Genomic DNA, 17130 nt, shown 5'->3' with positions numbered 1-17130 from the left:
ATAAATGAAAAAATAAGCAAAGTAAAAATGCATGCATATTTCATCCATTTAAAACAGATAACAAATATACTTTGTAATAGTTAAATATAATAAAATATTAATAGTTATTCTTTTAAAATCTTTAAAATCTTCTATTGTTAAAAGCACCTGTATCAATTACCAGGGTACTTAAATTGAGTTATAATAATAAAATTTTACAAGTATTACTATATTAAATTAAAATATTATAAAAAAAAAAACTAACAACTTTAAAATAAATTTCTTTTCCTTCAATTTTATTAAATATTAAAAAAAAAAAACTTAATCAACAATTGATAAAACAATATTTTTAAATAATTATTTATTATAACAATTTCTGGTGAATCATAAAAATGTCAAAAATTTTTACTTTAAAAATACTTTTGTCAAAGTTAACTTATCACTTGCAATAGAAAATTTTTATTAAATTTAATAAATTCACAAACACAAAATTAATTATTCATTGTAAAAAATTGACAATTATAAAATATTTACTAACGATTACTAGTTAAAAATTAAATTTTTTTTAAATTTAAAAATTTTATTTTTGGTTAAAATACTTTTATGCCCAGATACGGCAAAATACAGCAACATGAGATAGAAGAAAAACAAACATTAAGTTTGTTTTGATGATAGTATTCGTGTAAAATTTGCGATATTGCATTAGTAAAGAAGATATATTAAATATTGACACATTTTAAAAATTGACATTTATATAAAAATGCGGTATATAAAAGATTTTTGTTATTATAATTTTATGTAAAAAGAAAAAATTTATAGATAAATAACTTGAAGGAAAGTTTTATTAAATACTAGAAAAAAATAAATAAAATTTTATAAGGTAAAAGTGTGATGTGTTTTTTTCATGTTTATGAATAAAAGTGTAATTTTTTTCTAATAAATAACACTTTTAATTATGAATTAGTTGTTAACTAAATTTAATTTGACTTAAAAAAAATAATTTATAATAATTTATTCATAAGAACATTAGGTAAAAAATAGATAATTTAATTTTTTCCTTTTAATTTACATGTCTTAAATGGAATATTTTGGAATACATGTTGCTCTATGATTTTTCATATTTGTTTAATTAAATCATTTTAAAATTTTATCTATGTCGATTAAAAAAGAAAATAACATTGTCTGGATTGATCTTGAACTTACAGGTCTTGATCTAGAGAAAAATACAATTGTAGAAATTTCTGTCTTTGTCACTGATTCAGAATTAAATATTTTAGATGAGGGTGTTTCTTATGTAATCAAACATGATAAATTAACATTAGATAGTATGAATGAATGGTGTAAGAAAACATTTCAAGAAAATGGACTTTTAAATGATTTAAGTAAAGCAGAATTGAATATATCTGAGACAGAAACTTTAGTTCTAAATTATTTAAAAAAACATTGTGTTTTTAAAAAAAATCCAATTGCTGGAAATAGTATTTATATGGATCGAATGTTTATCATAAAATATATGCCAAAATTAAGTGAATTTTTACATTACAGAATTATTGATGTTAGTTCAATTAAAGAATTAATCCACCGTTGGTATGGAAAAACATTTGAAAAGAAAATTTGTAATCATCGTTCACGTTCAGATATTCTTGAATCAATTGAAGAATTAAAATGGTACAGAAATCACTTCTTTATTCCTATTTAATTTTTAAATTATTTTGAATAACCTAATTATTAATAAATTTTATTGCAAAAAATATTGGGTTGTTAGAAAAAAATAAAATTTATGTTTATGCATGGTGTTCAAATAAGGTTTTAAATTATATTTTTGTTCAAAACATTTATGATTAATTTATTATAAAAGTTTGTGTATTTTTCTATTTTTTTTTTTGTTTCTAATAATACAAAAGAAAAATATTTACATTAATATATTTTTTTTATTTTTTTAGAATTAAATTTCAAAAAGATAGTCCGTTATAGTTATTTTAAGTTACAAAAACTGTTAGCTATAATATGCCTCAATAATATTCAATTTATTTAGCATTATGTGTAACTATATAGTTTCTTTTAGGCTATAAAAGTTGTGTATGTCATTTACACTATAATTGAAATATTAAATCAACATAGATTAAAATATATTAAAGTGTTTTCTTTTCTATTTGCGTATATTAACTTATGTTTAAATAATTTTTTTATCAAATAAAAAAGAAACTCAGGCAAGAACCACTTTAATATAAATAAAAGTAAAAATGTTATATAATATAAAAAGAAAGTTATCTAATTTTCAATATTATTTTAAAACATAGAAATAGTAAATCATTTTATTTTTATATATTTTTTTTTATAAATAGTTACATTAAATGTGTAAACTTTTTATTCATATTTAATAAATAACTATTTAAAATTTGTACTTATTTATATAAAAATAATTTATTGGTATAAAAAACTATACACTTCTCTAATGATGTTTTTTCATTAGAAAGTTTAAAAAAAATAAATAAATAGAATTTTAAAATAATAATGAATAGAAAATAATTTTCCACTTAATATAACGTAAATGCTTATTAAAATATAATTATAAAATAATAATATTTTATTTTAGAATAAAATTATATAATATTTTAATTCTTTACTTATTAAGAAATTTTATTTAAACTTTTTTTAATGATATGTGTTAAATTTTAGAAAAATGTCAAAAAATGTTAAAGATACTGAAATGGAATTTAAAAATAATTTTTTTATCCGTTCTATTACTCCAGAAGATAAAAACTCTGTACTAACAATTTTATTAGAAGAATTTTTAATAACTGAGCCAATGAATTGTGCAACTGGAATAACAAAAGACCAAATAAACAAAATTTTTCAACATTTAATTAACAATAACTTTGTTATGCATAATTCTTTTGGTGCATATACTAAAGATGGGCAATTAGTAGGAATAAGACTAGTAGATTTAACAAAAAGAGAAGATAGTGAATACAATACAATAAATAAAATGACAGAAAATTGTGTAAATGAAGAAATTGTTAATTTACCACCAGATATTCTTATTACAAGAATATTAAATGAAGCAAAAGTTGATATATGGAAAGAAATACCAATGAATATAAATACTTTAGTAAGAACGGAAATTGTATGTGTTGCAAAAAATTGGCAAAGACGAGGAATAGCTAAAAGATTAGAACTTGAAGGAAATAAAATACTAAAAAATAAGGTATTTAATTTATTTTTTACTATAACCTTAGTTTTATTTAGTTTCCTGAATTACAAGGAGTCATTGCAGAAGCTACAAGTGTAGCAAATCAAACTCTTTTAAAAAAAGAAGGTTATCAAACTTATCGAAAAACTTATTTTAAACAATTCAATATACCATGTGGATATGATGGCTCAGACCACATTGAAACAATGATTAAATTGTTTTAAATATTAATTTTTACTACAGTATATAACAATTTACTTTTAAAAAGTATCGTTTTATTTTTACTTCTTTTTAAACACAACCCCAGTAGAAGTTTGTCCCTCCTTACCACCAAAAGAAAAAGTATTTGATGATGGAAGATCGCTTTCAAATTGAAGATTGTCGTCATCAAACAATTCAATAAGTTCTTCTTTTGCAAAATTACAAGATACTATAATAAATAATTGAATTTGATTTAAATCATTAACAAAAAAATTATTAATACTTTTTTTGTAACATTTCAATCTTTCTTCTCTATCACCATAAAGACTTATTGCATCCCATGTCCCTTTGTCAATAATAATATTAAATTTATTAATTAACTCAGTGTTGTGATTGTCACTTAAAATGTCATCAACTTTATAGTTAATGTCATTACATCCATCATCCTCATTTTTAGATAATTTTATACATAATTCAATGGCTGATGAACTATAATCTATACCAGTTAAATTTTTAAATCCTCTTTTCCGCAACCTTCGAAGTAAACTACCATTACCAGTTCCAATATCAATAAAATAAATATCTTTACTTAATTTAAGTTTATCAATATAAAGTAGTATTCTATTTTCTGCATTTTTTCCAAACCAAATTTCTCCTTCATCACCATATTCATTGAAATTTTTAATTTCTAATTCATATCGAGAATCCCAACTAAAAAAAAAGAAATACATAATAATATGTATAACCTACAATTCTTTTGTTCCCAAAACAGAATCAGCTACTGAATATTTTTCTGCATCCATTTTATAATAAAATTTTATGAAAATATTTTACCAAACGAAAACTTGATTAAAAAGCGTTTCAAGACAAATATAAAAAAAGAGAACAAATAAACTATGAAAAAAACAAATAATCTAAAAAAAATGTAATTTACTCAAAAACGCTATTCTACTATATAAAAGTATTAGGCAACTAAATATGTATCAAGTTAACATTTAAGCCATTAATTCTTTCATTCTGTTGAGAGCAGATCCTGCTTTAAACCATTCTATTTGTTGTTCATTCATAGTATGATTAAGTTTTATATTTTCTGTAGTTCCATCAGAATGTTTCAAAACAGCTGTAACTTGTGAACCTGGAGCAAGTGAGACCAATCCCAATAGAGATACTTTGTCATCTGGTCTAATTTTGTCGTAATCGGCACTATTGGCAAAAGTTAATGGAAGTACACCTTGTTTCTTAAGATTTGTTTCATGAATACGGGCAAATGAACGAACAATAATAGCACGACCTCCAAGATGGCGTGGTTCAAGAGCGGCATGTTCTCTAGATGATCCTTCACCATAATTTTCATCTCCAATTGCAATCCAATTAATTCCTTTAGATTTGTAATAACGTGCTGTTTCAGGAACAGGACCGTATTCTCCAGTGACTTGATTTTTAACTTTGTTCATCTCTCCATTTTCAGAATTGACGGCAGTTAAAAAGAGATTGTTTGAAATATTATCTAAGTGTCCTCTATATTTGAGCCATGGTCCAGCGGCTGAAATGTGATCAGTGGTACATTTTCCTTTAACTTTAATTAAGATTGTAAGATCTTCTAAATCTTTTCCTTCAAATTTAGCAAATGGTGCAAGTAATTGAAGACGTTGAGAATCAGGTTTTACCTCAACAACTCCATTTCCACGTGGTTCTTGATATGTGTCCTCACCTGGGTCATATCCTTTAGATGGAAGAGCATCTCCACTTGGTGGGTCAAGTTTAAATTCTTTTCCATCAGCACCCTTTAATGTATCCTTTCTTGGATCAAAATCTAATCTACCAGCAAGTGATAAGGCAGTTACTAATTCTGGTGAAGCAACAAAAGCGTGTGTTGCTGGATTAGCATCGTTTCTTCCAGTAAAGTTTCTATTGTATGATGTAACAATAGTATTTTTGTCACCCTTTTTAACATCACGACGATCCCATTGTCCAATACATGGTCCACAAGCATTTGCCAAAACAACACCTCCTAATTCATTAAAAACTTTAGATATTCCATCTCTTTCAATAGTGGCACGAATTTGCTCTGATCCAGGAGTAATAGTAAATTTTGATTTAGCTTTAACTCCTTTTGACAAAGCTTGTTTAGCAACTGAAGCAGAACGACACATATCTTCATATGATGAATTTGTACATGATCCAATAAGTCCAACTTTAATTTCAAGTGGCCATCCATTCTCCTTAGCTCTTTGACCAAGTTTGTCAATAGGTGTAGCCAAATCTGGAGTAAATGGTCCATTGACATGTGGAACAAGTGTATCTAAATTAATTTCAATAATTTGATCATATTTTGCTCCTTTGTCAGCAGAAAGAAGATCCTTGTATTTAAGAGCTATTTTTGAAATATCTCCTCTATCAGTAGCTTCAAGATATTTGGCCATTGATTGATTAAATGGAAAGACTGATGTAGTTGCTCCTATTTCGGCACCCATGTTACAAATAGTGGCCATACCAGTGGCTGAAAGAGAATCAACACCATCACCAAAGTACTCAACAATTGCTCCTGTACCACCTTTTACGGTAAGAATATCTGCTACTTTAAGTATGACATCTTTAGCTGATGTCCATCCATTTAATTTTCCTGTTAATTTTACACCAATAACTTTTGGACATTTTAATTCCCAAGGAATATTAGCCATAACATCAACGGCGTCAGCACCACCAACACCAATACAAAGGCCACCTAGACCACCACCATTTGGTGTATGAGAATCAGTACCAATAAGTAAAAGACCTGGAAATGCGTAGTTTTCAAGGATAATTTGATGGATAATACCAGATCCTGGTTTCCAGAAACCAACACCATATTTGTTACCAGCAGATGAAAGGAAATTGTAAACTTCTTTGTTAACATCTTTAGCTCTAGCAAGATCTTTATCTCCACCAACTTGAGCCTCAATTAAATGATCACAATGAATTGTTGAAGGAACAGCAACTTTTGGTAAACCAGAAGAAATAAATTGAAGCATAGCCATTTGAGCAGTGGCATCTTGCATAGCAACACGATCAGGTCTAAGACGTAAATAAGAAACACCACGTTCAATATCTTGATTCTTAGGATCATCTAAATGTCCATAAAGAATTTTTTCAGATAATGTTAAAGGACGACCAAGTCTAAAATATTTTCTTTAAAAAATCTATAAATTTAATTTACCTTTCTCTAACAATTTGTACATTTTTACTTAATTTTTCATATGGAAGGAAAACATTCTTTTCAAATTTAGATATTGGAACGGAACAAAAACGGATTGCTGTTTGTTGTAAATTGCGCAATGTTGAAATTGTCCCACCAAATTTAGAGATACGAAGAAAAAACATCTAAAAACAATTAATAATACAAAATAATGTCATGTGATTAGAAATTTATAAATATCAAAAGAATTTATGTAAAAAAGATAAAATAACATATTTTGAATTAATAATATATGCTAATATAAAAAATCATTGATGGTATAATTTTTATAATGTAAATATCTAACCAAGTATCTGAGGTGAATGTTAAAAAGTCGTCGCAGGACTCGCAAATTCTAGCTAAGATATTAGTATGCATTCATCTTCTCTGATGATATAAGCTTAACTTATCAAATTTAAATTAAAATGAATTATTTGAAATATAAATTAATAATATCTTGATAATAATAACAATAAATGACATACTAATTATCATCTAATATATATTTCTATATCTTTTAACAATGATCTTAGGTAAACATTGCATATTCGATGAATTGTAGTTAATTTTTAATGCATATGAAAAAAGCTATAGTTTGCTGTATGCTTTGATCAATTTCTAAGAAAGACAGCATCTACTGATTAACAGTAGTAGACGCCTATTTGTGTGTACAACATATAACTATTAAATTTACAATCCATACAAATTTTAATCTAATATAAAATTTTCAAATTCACACAAAATATAATAAAAAATTTAATGTATAGTTTGTTAGTATTTTGATATGCATGTATTTTCCATAATAAAATTCACATGATCACAGAAAAAATAATACGGTTATGTATACTTAATAAAATTAAAAAAGTTATACTTGTTTGTTTGAATTTATCGTCAAGTAAATATTATTACTTATCATGCAATGATGAAAAAATTAAATATTACTAGTTATAGAAAAAAAATAATAAAAAATATAGGTAATAGGTAATTTTTTTTATTTTATGAATTTATAACATAAAAATTAGGTCTACTTTTTTTATATCAATAACAAAATATTTTTGTTTTTTAATATAATAAAAACATTAGTTAATAATGATTATAAAATGTGTGTAAATACTTTTAATAATTATATAAAAATATTACTAATTACCAATTTAAAAGAAAGTTCCACTTTATAATTTTGACTTTTTTATTTTTACAACAATAAAGTAGAAAACATAATGTGAGAAATTTTATTCTAAAAAAAATATAAAACCAGCATTTGTTAAAAAAATTATAAAATTAATAAAAAGTTGAAGACTTTTTGGAATCCTCCAAACTCAAAGGAGGAAATTCCTCGTCATTGATATCGACATCTAAGAAGTTTACCAAATCTTCAGGAACGTCAACACTTTTATCCGCTACAAAAATAAAAGATGTTATAGATCTCATGACATATAAAATTGGGTGTGGAACTTGACTATAAATTAATTGATCAAATATTGGTCTTAATGACACAATAAAATTCATAACATTCAATGAAATTTGACGCCACTTTGGATTTGAAAGCATAACAAAAATAAAACGAAGACATATATTAAGTAGTTGCAGATATTCATAAACATAATTTCCGGGTTTCAAAGCTAATTTTGTATCAATATAAAAAGCTTCCGGTACATTGGACCATATTTTCATGGATGCCAATTTTTCAAATATATTAAAACAACTTAAAACTGACCATCCACATTCTAATGACCCGATTCGTATTAAAAGACTAATTCTGGCAGCAAACAAAGCACTATTAACCTTCAAAGACCAATCCCTTTCATCTTCTTCTTTTGATGTAAGTGAATCTAAAACACTTCTTAAGCATCCAGTAGAAATAAATTCTTGAACGACACTGTCAGCAGATTGATAACTAGCCGCAATTAAGCAGTTTAATGCAGACAAAGCGGGTAATTCTAAAATATCTGATGCTTCATTAATATCCTTTACAATAGACGAAACTAATTCATAAACTCTTTCAGAAATTAATTGTCCCAAAATTGTATCTGTTGTCTTTTTAGATTCAAAAAATTCCACTATCGAATCATTGGTATTTTTCTCAGCATTTTCATATGTTTTCTTTTTAATAATTGTTAATAGTAATACAATAGTAGAATAAATATACTTTTTGAAAACAACATATTTTTGGAATTCATTTTGACTAATACATTTAAACAAATCTTCAACTATATCTACAATCTTAGAATTAGAACCATCTTCTTCTGTTAATGCTATTGTTGATACTTTACACAATGAATTACAAAGTTTCATAATTGTTAGTGCAAAGATGTTACAACTACTTTCATTTTCAGTGTTACAAATAACATGTCGAATAAAACAAAAAATCCAATCTGAAATCAAGCCTTCTTGCGCCTCATTTGACATGAAAGAATTAGGAGTATATTCAGTGATTATATTTACAATTGATAATACGCTTTCTTTTAATGTATTACAGGAATATTCAATCATCAGAGCCTGATTTTTAATTGTAGCATATTCTAGAAATGCTTGATATTCAAACAAAGAAACACTAGAGTTTGTCTTTTTTTCATAATTATTTAAACTGTAAGCCACTTCTAACTGGTGTTTCAGATAATCTAAATCTATTTGTTTAACCCCAAGAGATGCTTCACGAATTGATTGTGAAAATATTTTATCAATTTTTCCCTGCAAAAAGTCAGGAACATTTGGTTCCTCAAAATCTTGATATTCAAATAGAGGCATATTAACAAACAGACTGATTAAAAAATTTGAATTTCCTGAAAAATCATCATCATCATCTGATGAGTTTCCACAAAACAGTGCTTCATAATACTTTTCAGGTACAGAAATATTTCCTTGTTTAAACAATGCTCTAATTTCAACTGCAATAAGATTAAGAATGTTAGAACGTATTAAATTATGTATACAAAGCATTGACGGTTCAAATTGTTCATTAGATCCACGAAAACCAGCACAAGCTGTCAATCTATATATTAAATCATGATGACCACGTAAGTACCTAAGGAATGTTGTTGAAATATTAGTTTCCATAGATGATAATGCTAAGAAAAGTCTTAGAATAGGTTCATACAAAGGAGCAGTAGATGCCAAAAATGGATTTTCATCTTCTATCAATGTATTTATAATATCAACAAAACCACGTAAAGGTGATACAGTTGAAGCCATTAAATCAGCAGAAGCCATCTCTTTTAAAGATGATAATGCAATCATTGAACTCATATCAAAATTAAGTAATAAAAATGTAATATTTGTTCCTTTACATGATGAGTTAACAGAATCAACAAAAATTTCTATTATCAAACGAATGATTTCTCCTCTTATTCTTGCCGTTGAAACATTTGTAAGATCTTCTAAAGGAAGTTGATTGAAACCAAGTTCAAAATCTTTGTTATCAATTTCCGATAAACCATAAAATTGTTCTTGCAAAAAATTTTTTTGTGACATTAAAACATGAACAAGTCTTTGTTGTGGAGATGGTCTAACAGAAATTAAATCACGTAAAATTTTCATTACATAAAAAGTATGCCTAACATATTGATCATTGTTGTTAACGAATGTTAAAAGTACTGATAAATATGATACATTTGGTAGACAATACAAATTAGATAATAATATTGAATCCAAAGATGAGATGATAGCAGAAGACTCAACTTGTCTAAGTAATGTTTTTAATGAGGAATGTAAAGCAAAAGCTGTTTGAAGAAGTCTTATTGATGCAAGTGATAATTCAACTCTATAGACACATTTTGGATTTCCAGAAGAGAATGCTTCTGCCGAATTGACGATGATTTTACTTAATGATCTTGAAAGTGAAGATTCATTAAGTAATTGCATAAGTAAGGCAACTTCAACAGATTGATTAACTACTTCATTTGAATCAACAAAATAATCTCTTAATAATTCATACAAACAGTTTATAGAAGTTGTCAATAAACCCCACATTTGTTCAATTTTTTCATATGATCTTTCACCTGCCTCACCAATAATTCGTTTTGTTACAAAAGAAAGATAAATTCCTAAATATGCGTTATCAGGTTTATGAGTATGAGAAAATAACTTCTTCAAAAGTAAAACAAAACCTAATGAAGCATCATAAACCATTATTGGTATTTCCTTTTTATCGAGATCTTCTTCAAAAAACAATGTGTTACTGTCAGAGGTTAAAGATTTTCCTTTCAACAAATAATTCCAAATTAATGTAACACTATTTTCATCGCTAACTAATGATGCTAAAAATCTATACAAACATCCTTTTAATTGAATTGGGATATCTTCCATTAATAAACCACACATATTATCAACTGCTCTCCATTGTTCATATTCAAGAACAATTTTTCGAAAATCACTACATTTCAATGCTATTGTTTCAGAAAATCTTGACCAAGCTGTTAAACCCTCTAATTCATGTGGCTTTATTCCAACTGATGGTAATGTCTGCCCAATTACTTGATATCCTTGTCTCCCCTGGAAGGAAGGATTCAATGCAACCATTGTTTTGTTTTTCACATATAAATTTTTATAAAAAATGATTGAATTAAAATAGACATTCCAGTCACAAAAAGTCTCCTCAACCATAGGATTCATAAACATTTCATATATAATTTTTGCAATGTCTTCTGTTATTGTTAGAAATTTTAAAAAATCTAAATATACAATAAATAAATGAGGTGATGTAATTGATTGTCCAGAAATAACAAATTGAAAAATTTTTGATTTTCGGTTAGAAAAATACTCTTCAATACATTTATCTCTACCTTCCCAATTATTTTCAAAAAGATTTGACATAGCTGAAAGTAATGTGGCAAAATTTAATTCAGGCTGTTCAAAGTCAATGGCAGTTTCTTTTTCTAATGAAAATAATTCATTTTCACATAACTCAAAAATGTAGTTTACAATTTTAGGAAAATAAGTAATAAAATCTTTAAACAATTTATCAATTGCTTGTGGACCATTTATAGAAGAATAAAATTCTTGTGATTCCATTATTACAAATTTAATGTAATGAATTGCTCTATTATTTAAGGATTCCATAACTACATCATCTTCATTGACATGTTCTAATGATTCTAAGAAAAAAAAATTTGTAATTTGATAAAAAAATATATAAATTTACCTGGTAATTTTTTTTTTGAAACTCGTAGTCCTTTCATTGCTACACCAAAACATAGTGTTATTACAGCGTTTAAATACGAATCATTCCATTCTTTTGTTAAATTTGTATGATATATATTTAATATTTCTTCAATATTTGGAGCTAAAAATAAAATATTAATATGAAAAGGAATAAAAAATATTACCATTTGACAAAACTGATGGCCTCAATAATGTAACTAACAAAATAAAGTGATTTAAATTTTCTTTTGTAAAAATTGTTGGAGTTGTAGGAGAAGATAAAATAGCCAAAAAAGATTTTTCAATAAGAATTTTAGAATTTCTTACCGGTTCACCTTTGTTACATAAAGAAAGTACTTCATTAATATTATCAATTGACGCCATACTTGTGAAAAAGAAATTTTTTTAAATCTGTTCTAGGCGCGATTTTAAAAATGCGTATATAACTATATCAACAGAAAGTCTTTTCAAAAGTAAAATTGTTTTGGAATATCATACCTAGTAAAATATAAAAAATTGAAAAAGATTTCTTAATAATTATTACCATGTTAAGAATAATATTTTTTGTAATAAAACTTTAAAATACTTATATAATATTCATTGTTAGATTAATATATTGAAAGAGAAAAAAATTATTGAATATTTTATGCTATTGTATACGAAAATATGGTATTTTTTCATTTCTATAAAATATATCTATTGCAACAAAATGATTCTAATGCAATTTTATAAATATGAAAAGAATCTCTAATTTTATTATAATACTTGACATAAGTTATGATAAAATGTTTATATTAATAATAAATCATATTACATAAATATATTAAAAAATATGTCAATTATCAAAGTATACTACAATTCAAATTTTTCTTATCTTAAAATATGACTTTAAATCTTACATTAATAAAACTAAAATTGTTTTTATTTTTCCTTTATACTCAATTTGTAATAAGATCTAAAGTGACTTCACAAAAAAAAACACTAATTTAAAAAAAATTCCTGTTTTCAAATACAATATTTAAAAAAAACAAAAAAAAATATATTTTTACTATTCTCTGTGCAAATATAAAAGCCATATTGTTTAGTTTCATTTTTTTTGTGTAAATGAATTTTAGAAAAACTAAAAATATTTACTTGGATTTTCATTTGTATTAGAAATAAATGTTATTAGTTGGTATCATTTCAAAACGTTTAAAAATAAAAATAAAAAACATAATAAAAATATTTTTTTTTAATTACAAAATTATATTAATATTTTACTTATATATTATTGCCAGTTTTTTTTTTTTAATATATATCAGGATTCTTTCATTACGTCAACATTTAAGTATATATTTTATAAATTTTATTGCTTTAAAAGTATAAAGACAAAAAATGTTTTCTTTAAAATACAAGATGTTTCGCATGTTTGTCTTTTTATATATTTTATAAAAAAAAAAATAAATTATTTTCTATAGTGCGTTTGAAAATGTTAACTTTAGAGAGCGTTTGCCCATATTTTTACCATTAAATATCTATTTTCTTTATTTTATAAAAATTTTATCATAATAAATGTTTAAAAAATTTTTATCATTTAATTTTTAAATCCAAATAAATTTATATAAATATATTATATGCTTGTTAAAATTTTATTATTACCATATTTTATAATGTTTTATTGCAAAAATGGATATTGAAAAAAAAGATACTAATATGTGTAACAAAATCACATGGTATCGAAATATTTTTACTTAAAACTTTTATTTTTCGTCTTTATTTTATTGATAGTTCAAAGTGTTTTCTAAATGTATAATGTTTTAAAGGCTAAGTTAATTTTTAGACAAAACAAAAACATTTTAGGATAATGTAAGAAAACTTTTATGAATTAATGCCTGAATTTTTATCAGTAGTAATATATATAGAAACAATCTTTCTTTAACATAAAGATAAAATTTTCTTTTTATAGTATGTTAGTGAAATATTTTTGATATAGCAAATAATTATATATAACTTAAATACCAGCTATAGTATAAAATGCCTTTAGGGATTGGTTTAAAATAAAAGTTATTCTAAACTTTGTTTTTATAATATTAATGTTTTATTTAATTGGAGAAAAATTTTTCTTTTTTATTATAATAACATGAGTAAATTTATGTTATAGTAATTATTGAATTTCGATGATAAAATTGCAATTTATTTATATGTTTCTAACCAATAATTATAGTTGAATAATGTTGTTATATATGACGACGAGGAATAATAATATAAAAAAGGTAAATAAAAATACTTGCTTATAAATTATATATGAAACATCATTTTATTATTATTTCAAAGGTTATTAAAATTATCAAATCTTAATTAAAATTTTTAATTATATTATATATAAATTTAATTACTAAAATTATTAATAACTAATATTTTATTGGAGATAAATATATTATTTGTTCACCACTATATTTCTGTTACTATGGATAGAATACAATTGGATATATTATTAAAATAAAAAAAAAACTTTATTCTTTCAATTAAAATGTATTATTTAAAAAAAATTTTTTTTTTCTTTTTATTAATTTTATTTTATAGTTAAAATTTTTTTTATTACTTATCAATAATTTTATAATAAAAAATACATAAGGATAAGTAACTTTAAAAAAAAAGGAAGTTATATTTTATTTAATGATAAACAATATATAAAATACATAAAAGACCCATTACTTATAATCTTTTATATCTAACCATTTTGTAGTATATAACTGAAAAATGTGTCACGCGCAAAGGCCCTAATAATAAATGTTGTGAAGAGACCAATAACAAATTATAACTGATTTAGGTAAAAGCTATGATTGTAATATGATAAATAATGGTTGACAAGGTGTACCTAAATATATCTATATATATCACATTTAAAAATTATTTTTATTTATATATATATACTATATGCGCAGTATTTTTTATGTTGTTTTAAAATAAATTATTCGTACCATATGTTTAAGAATAATCATAATAAATGTGAATAAATTATTTTGCACACAATCACTTTAAGTTATTTTTTATCAAATAATTTTTATCTGTTAAGGTCGTTTTGATAACTACTTTTTAGCCTTTTGGCCCAACATCACGTGAATCAAAGCACTTCTCATATATAAGTAAGATTGTATTATAATTTTACTAATTAACAAAAAAAAAATATACATATATCTATTTTGTTAATCTTTTTCTAAAATGGTTTTTATTGGAAAAGACTGGAGAGCTCCAGGTGATGCTTGGGTTAGATTGCCACATACAAATAACTGGGAACTTATAAGACTTCGCCCCATACAATTATTAAATAGTGACAATAATACTATTATTATGTCTGGATCTTCGGATCGTTTATATCAATTATCAACTTCTAGTTCATCTTTAGAATCATCTGATGAATCTTCAACTATGTCAACACCACCACCACCTACTGTTCCCATTGTGATCTCTAATGATGATACAACATCATGTAAGTATTATTAAAAATTGCCAATTTTGTGATATATAATTTATTAAAAAAAAAATTTATTTTTTTATCTTTAAAAATATTTAAATAAATTAAAGGTAATGTTGGGTCATATTCTTCTACTATTTCTGAGTTAAATGAACCATGGATTCCACATTGTTTTGTTAAAGGAAATTCAAAAGAGGTAAAAAATTTTAAAATACTATTAAAATAATTAATTTTTAGTTTGTTGGTTGTACAAGCATGAGTGAAGCATTTCATCGTCTTGATCTTGCCAGAGCTGTTGTCGATGTACGTCGTTTCAATTATGTATGTAAGGTATGTATATATCTTTTAATTTTTTTTTTTAAAAAAACTATTTTAATAATAATATTTTAAGGTTGTACAAATTTTGGTTAATGAAAAATTAAAAGATTTAAGTGCCACATCTAGAAAACATCTTTTATCAATTATTCAAGCTATTGTTACTTATTGTAAGTTATATATATTTAAAAATTTCTTTTTTTATCATAAATATAATAATAAGACAACACCTGATCTTATTATTATATATCATAAAAGTCTATATAGTCAGTTGTTAACTTAACTTTAAATGTATTCTTAAGTATTTATATATTTTTTTTAAATATTTTAAACTCTTATTTTAATAAAAAATAATACAATTTTAAAAGATAAGTAATATGATGAGAAAAAAAAAAATTAAATATTATTAACTAAATATTATAAATCAAAATATGTAATGTATATTATTTAGGTATTGAAAGTGATTGCCATGTCTCAACTGCACGTGATTTAGTCACTCGTTTTGGAGATTGTCTAGAAGAGCCCCGTCATATTATCGGAAGTACACAGTTAATTTCTGATCAAATAAATAAGATAGAATGTTTGATGGATATTTTAACAGATCAACAGCCAATGACACTTGCTGAAAGTAATGAAGATTCATTAACATTTTTAGATCTACCTAAGGAGATTATTTCTGTTATTTTACGTAAATTACCTGATCACATATCTTTAATTGAATCATCAAAAGCACATGAAGTATTTCAGGATATAGTTGATGGTTCTGAAAGATTATGGTCAAATTTATGTTCTTTTCATTTTACACATGAACAAATAAAACAACATAAAAAAAATCCTGATATGCCTTATCGCAAGCTATTTTACGAGTTGAAGAAGTTTTACGGATTGAAAGAACATTATGCAGACATTATTCACATTTGTTGTCATTGTAAGGCACTTTTTTGGAAAGATCATGGTCATCCATGTCTTTCAGAAGATGCTCCATCTGTTAGGGTACCACCAAGACAGTTTGTTGACATGCTTCTTTTTCTTTGATGACGGATTTGAGTCATTACTAATAAATTTTTTTCCATATTTGTAAAATAAAAGAATTAAAAATGGTAATAATCAAATTTTTTCAAAAAAAATAATTAACTATATCATAATATCTTGTAAAAAAATTATATATATATTGATACTTATAAAACATTTATTTGTCATTTAATAAAGATTTTAATTATGTAGTCTTAGTATATAAAATATTTCCATCATTCATCAAAAATTTTATAGTTACATGTTTTTATATTTATAATAAAATTCACATAAAGACTATTTTATTTCAATATATATATTAATGGTTTAAAAATTTTTATAAAAAATTACAGTATTTTTAATTATTTTTTTATATAATTCTTAGAAAAAATAATCAACAAATTGAATATTTATGTTTTATCGTTTTAACATAAAAGTACCTATCATCAAAGACCACAGTACACTTTGTTATAATTTTTAAATTTTTAAAATAAAACATGAAAATAATATTAATATTATATATATATATAAAATTTTTATGTTTTCTTTTCTTCTAAATAATAACTGGTAATTTTATACTATTTATATTTTAAAAAAAAAAATATTATTTTATATGTTTAATAAGAT

At 24.1% G+C, this 17130-nt stretch overlaps 6 protein-coding genes across 6 annotated transcripts; 3 read left to right on the top strand and 3 right to left on the bottom strand.

The window, feature by feature from the left end:
* Window positions 1-1132: 1132 nt before the first annotated feature.
* On the top strand, window positions 1133-1678 carry SRAE_2000249500 (Oligoribonuclease, mitochondrial; the record flags this gene model as incomplete). The annotated part of the gene is made up of 1 exon (XM_024653569.1): window positions 1133-1678. One exon carries the CDS (start codon window positions 1133-1135, stop codon window positions 1676-1678), a length of 546 nt encoding a protein of 181 aa, XP_024507033.1.
* A 984-nt stretch (window positions 1679-2662) lies between these two features.
* Window positions 2663-3396, top strand: SRAE_2000249400 (Acyl-CoA N-acyltransferase domain-containing protein; the record flags this gene model as incomplete). The annotated part of the gene is made up of 2 exons (XM_024653568.1): window positions 2663-3187; window positions 3229-3396. 2 exons carry the CDS (start codon window positions 2663-2665, stop codon window positions 3394-3396), a joined length of 693 nt encoding a protein of 230 aa, XP_024507032.1.
* Window positions 3397-3453: 57 nt separating this feature from the next.
* SRAE_2000249300 (AT11165p) lies at window positions 3454-4176 on the bottom strand (the record flags this gene model as incomplete). Its single annotated transcript, XM_024653567.1, has 3 exons — window positions 3454-3602; window positions 3657-4084; window positions 4124-4176. The coding sequence occupies 3 exons, from the start codon at window positions 4174-4176 to the stop codon at window positions 3454-3456; spliced, it is 630 nt and encodes a 209-aa protein (XP_024507031.1).
* A 192-nt stretch (window positions 4177-4368) lies between these two features.
* On the bottom strand, window positions 4369-6733 carry SRAE_2000249200 (Aconitate hydratase, mitochondrial; the record flags this gene model as incomplete). The annotated part of the gene is made up of 2 exons (XM_024653566.1): window positions 4369-6529; window positions 6570-6733. 2 exons carry the CDS (start codon window positions 6731-6733, stop codon window positions 4369-4371), a joined length of 2325 nt encoding a protein of 774 aa, XP_024507030.1.
* Window positions 6734-7865: 1132 nt separating this feature from the next.
* On the bottom strand, window positions 7866-12107 carry SRAE_2000249100 (Nuclear pore complex protein Nup205; the record flags this gene model as incomplete). The annotated part of the gene is made up of 4 exons (XM_024653565.1): window positions 7866-10627; window positions 10691-11677; window positions 11725-11865; window positions 11909-12107. The coding sequence occupies 4 exons, from the start codon at window positions 12105-12107 to the stop codon at window positions 7866-7868; spliced, it is 4089 nt and encodes a 1362-aa protein (XP_024507029.1).
* A 2817-nt stretch (window positions 12108-14924) lies between these two features.
* Window positions 14925-16527, top strand: SRAE_2000249000 (F-box domain-containing protein; the record flags this gene model as incomplete). Its single annotated transcript, XM_024653564.1, has 5 exons — window positions 14925-15192; window positions 15288-15373; window positions 15415-15507; window positions 15569-15662; window positions 15944-16527. The coding sequence occupies 5 exons, from the start codon at window positions 14925-14927 to the stop codon at window positions 16525-16527; spliced, it is 1125 nt and encodes a 374-aa protein (XP_024507028.1).
* Between the last annotated feature and the right edge of the window lie 603 nt (window positions 16528-17130).

Source organism: Strongyloides ratti (assembly GCF_001040885.1).
Source record: "Strongyloides ratti genome assembly S_ratti_ED321, chromosome : 2".
Classification (NCBI taxonomy): domain Eukaryota; kingdom Metazoa; phylum Nematoda; class Chromadorea; order Rhabditida; family Strongyloididae; genus Strongyloides; species Strongyloides ratti.
Note: the sequence above shows the minus strand (reverse complement) of the source record. Positions and strands in the feature narration are given on the sequence as shown.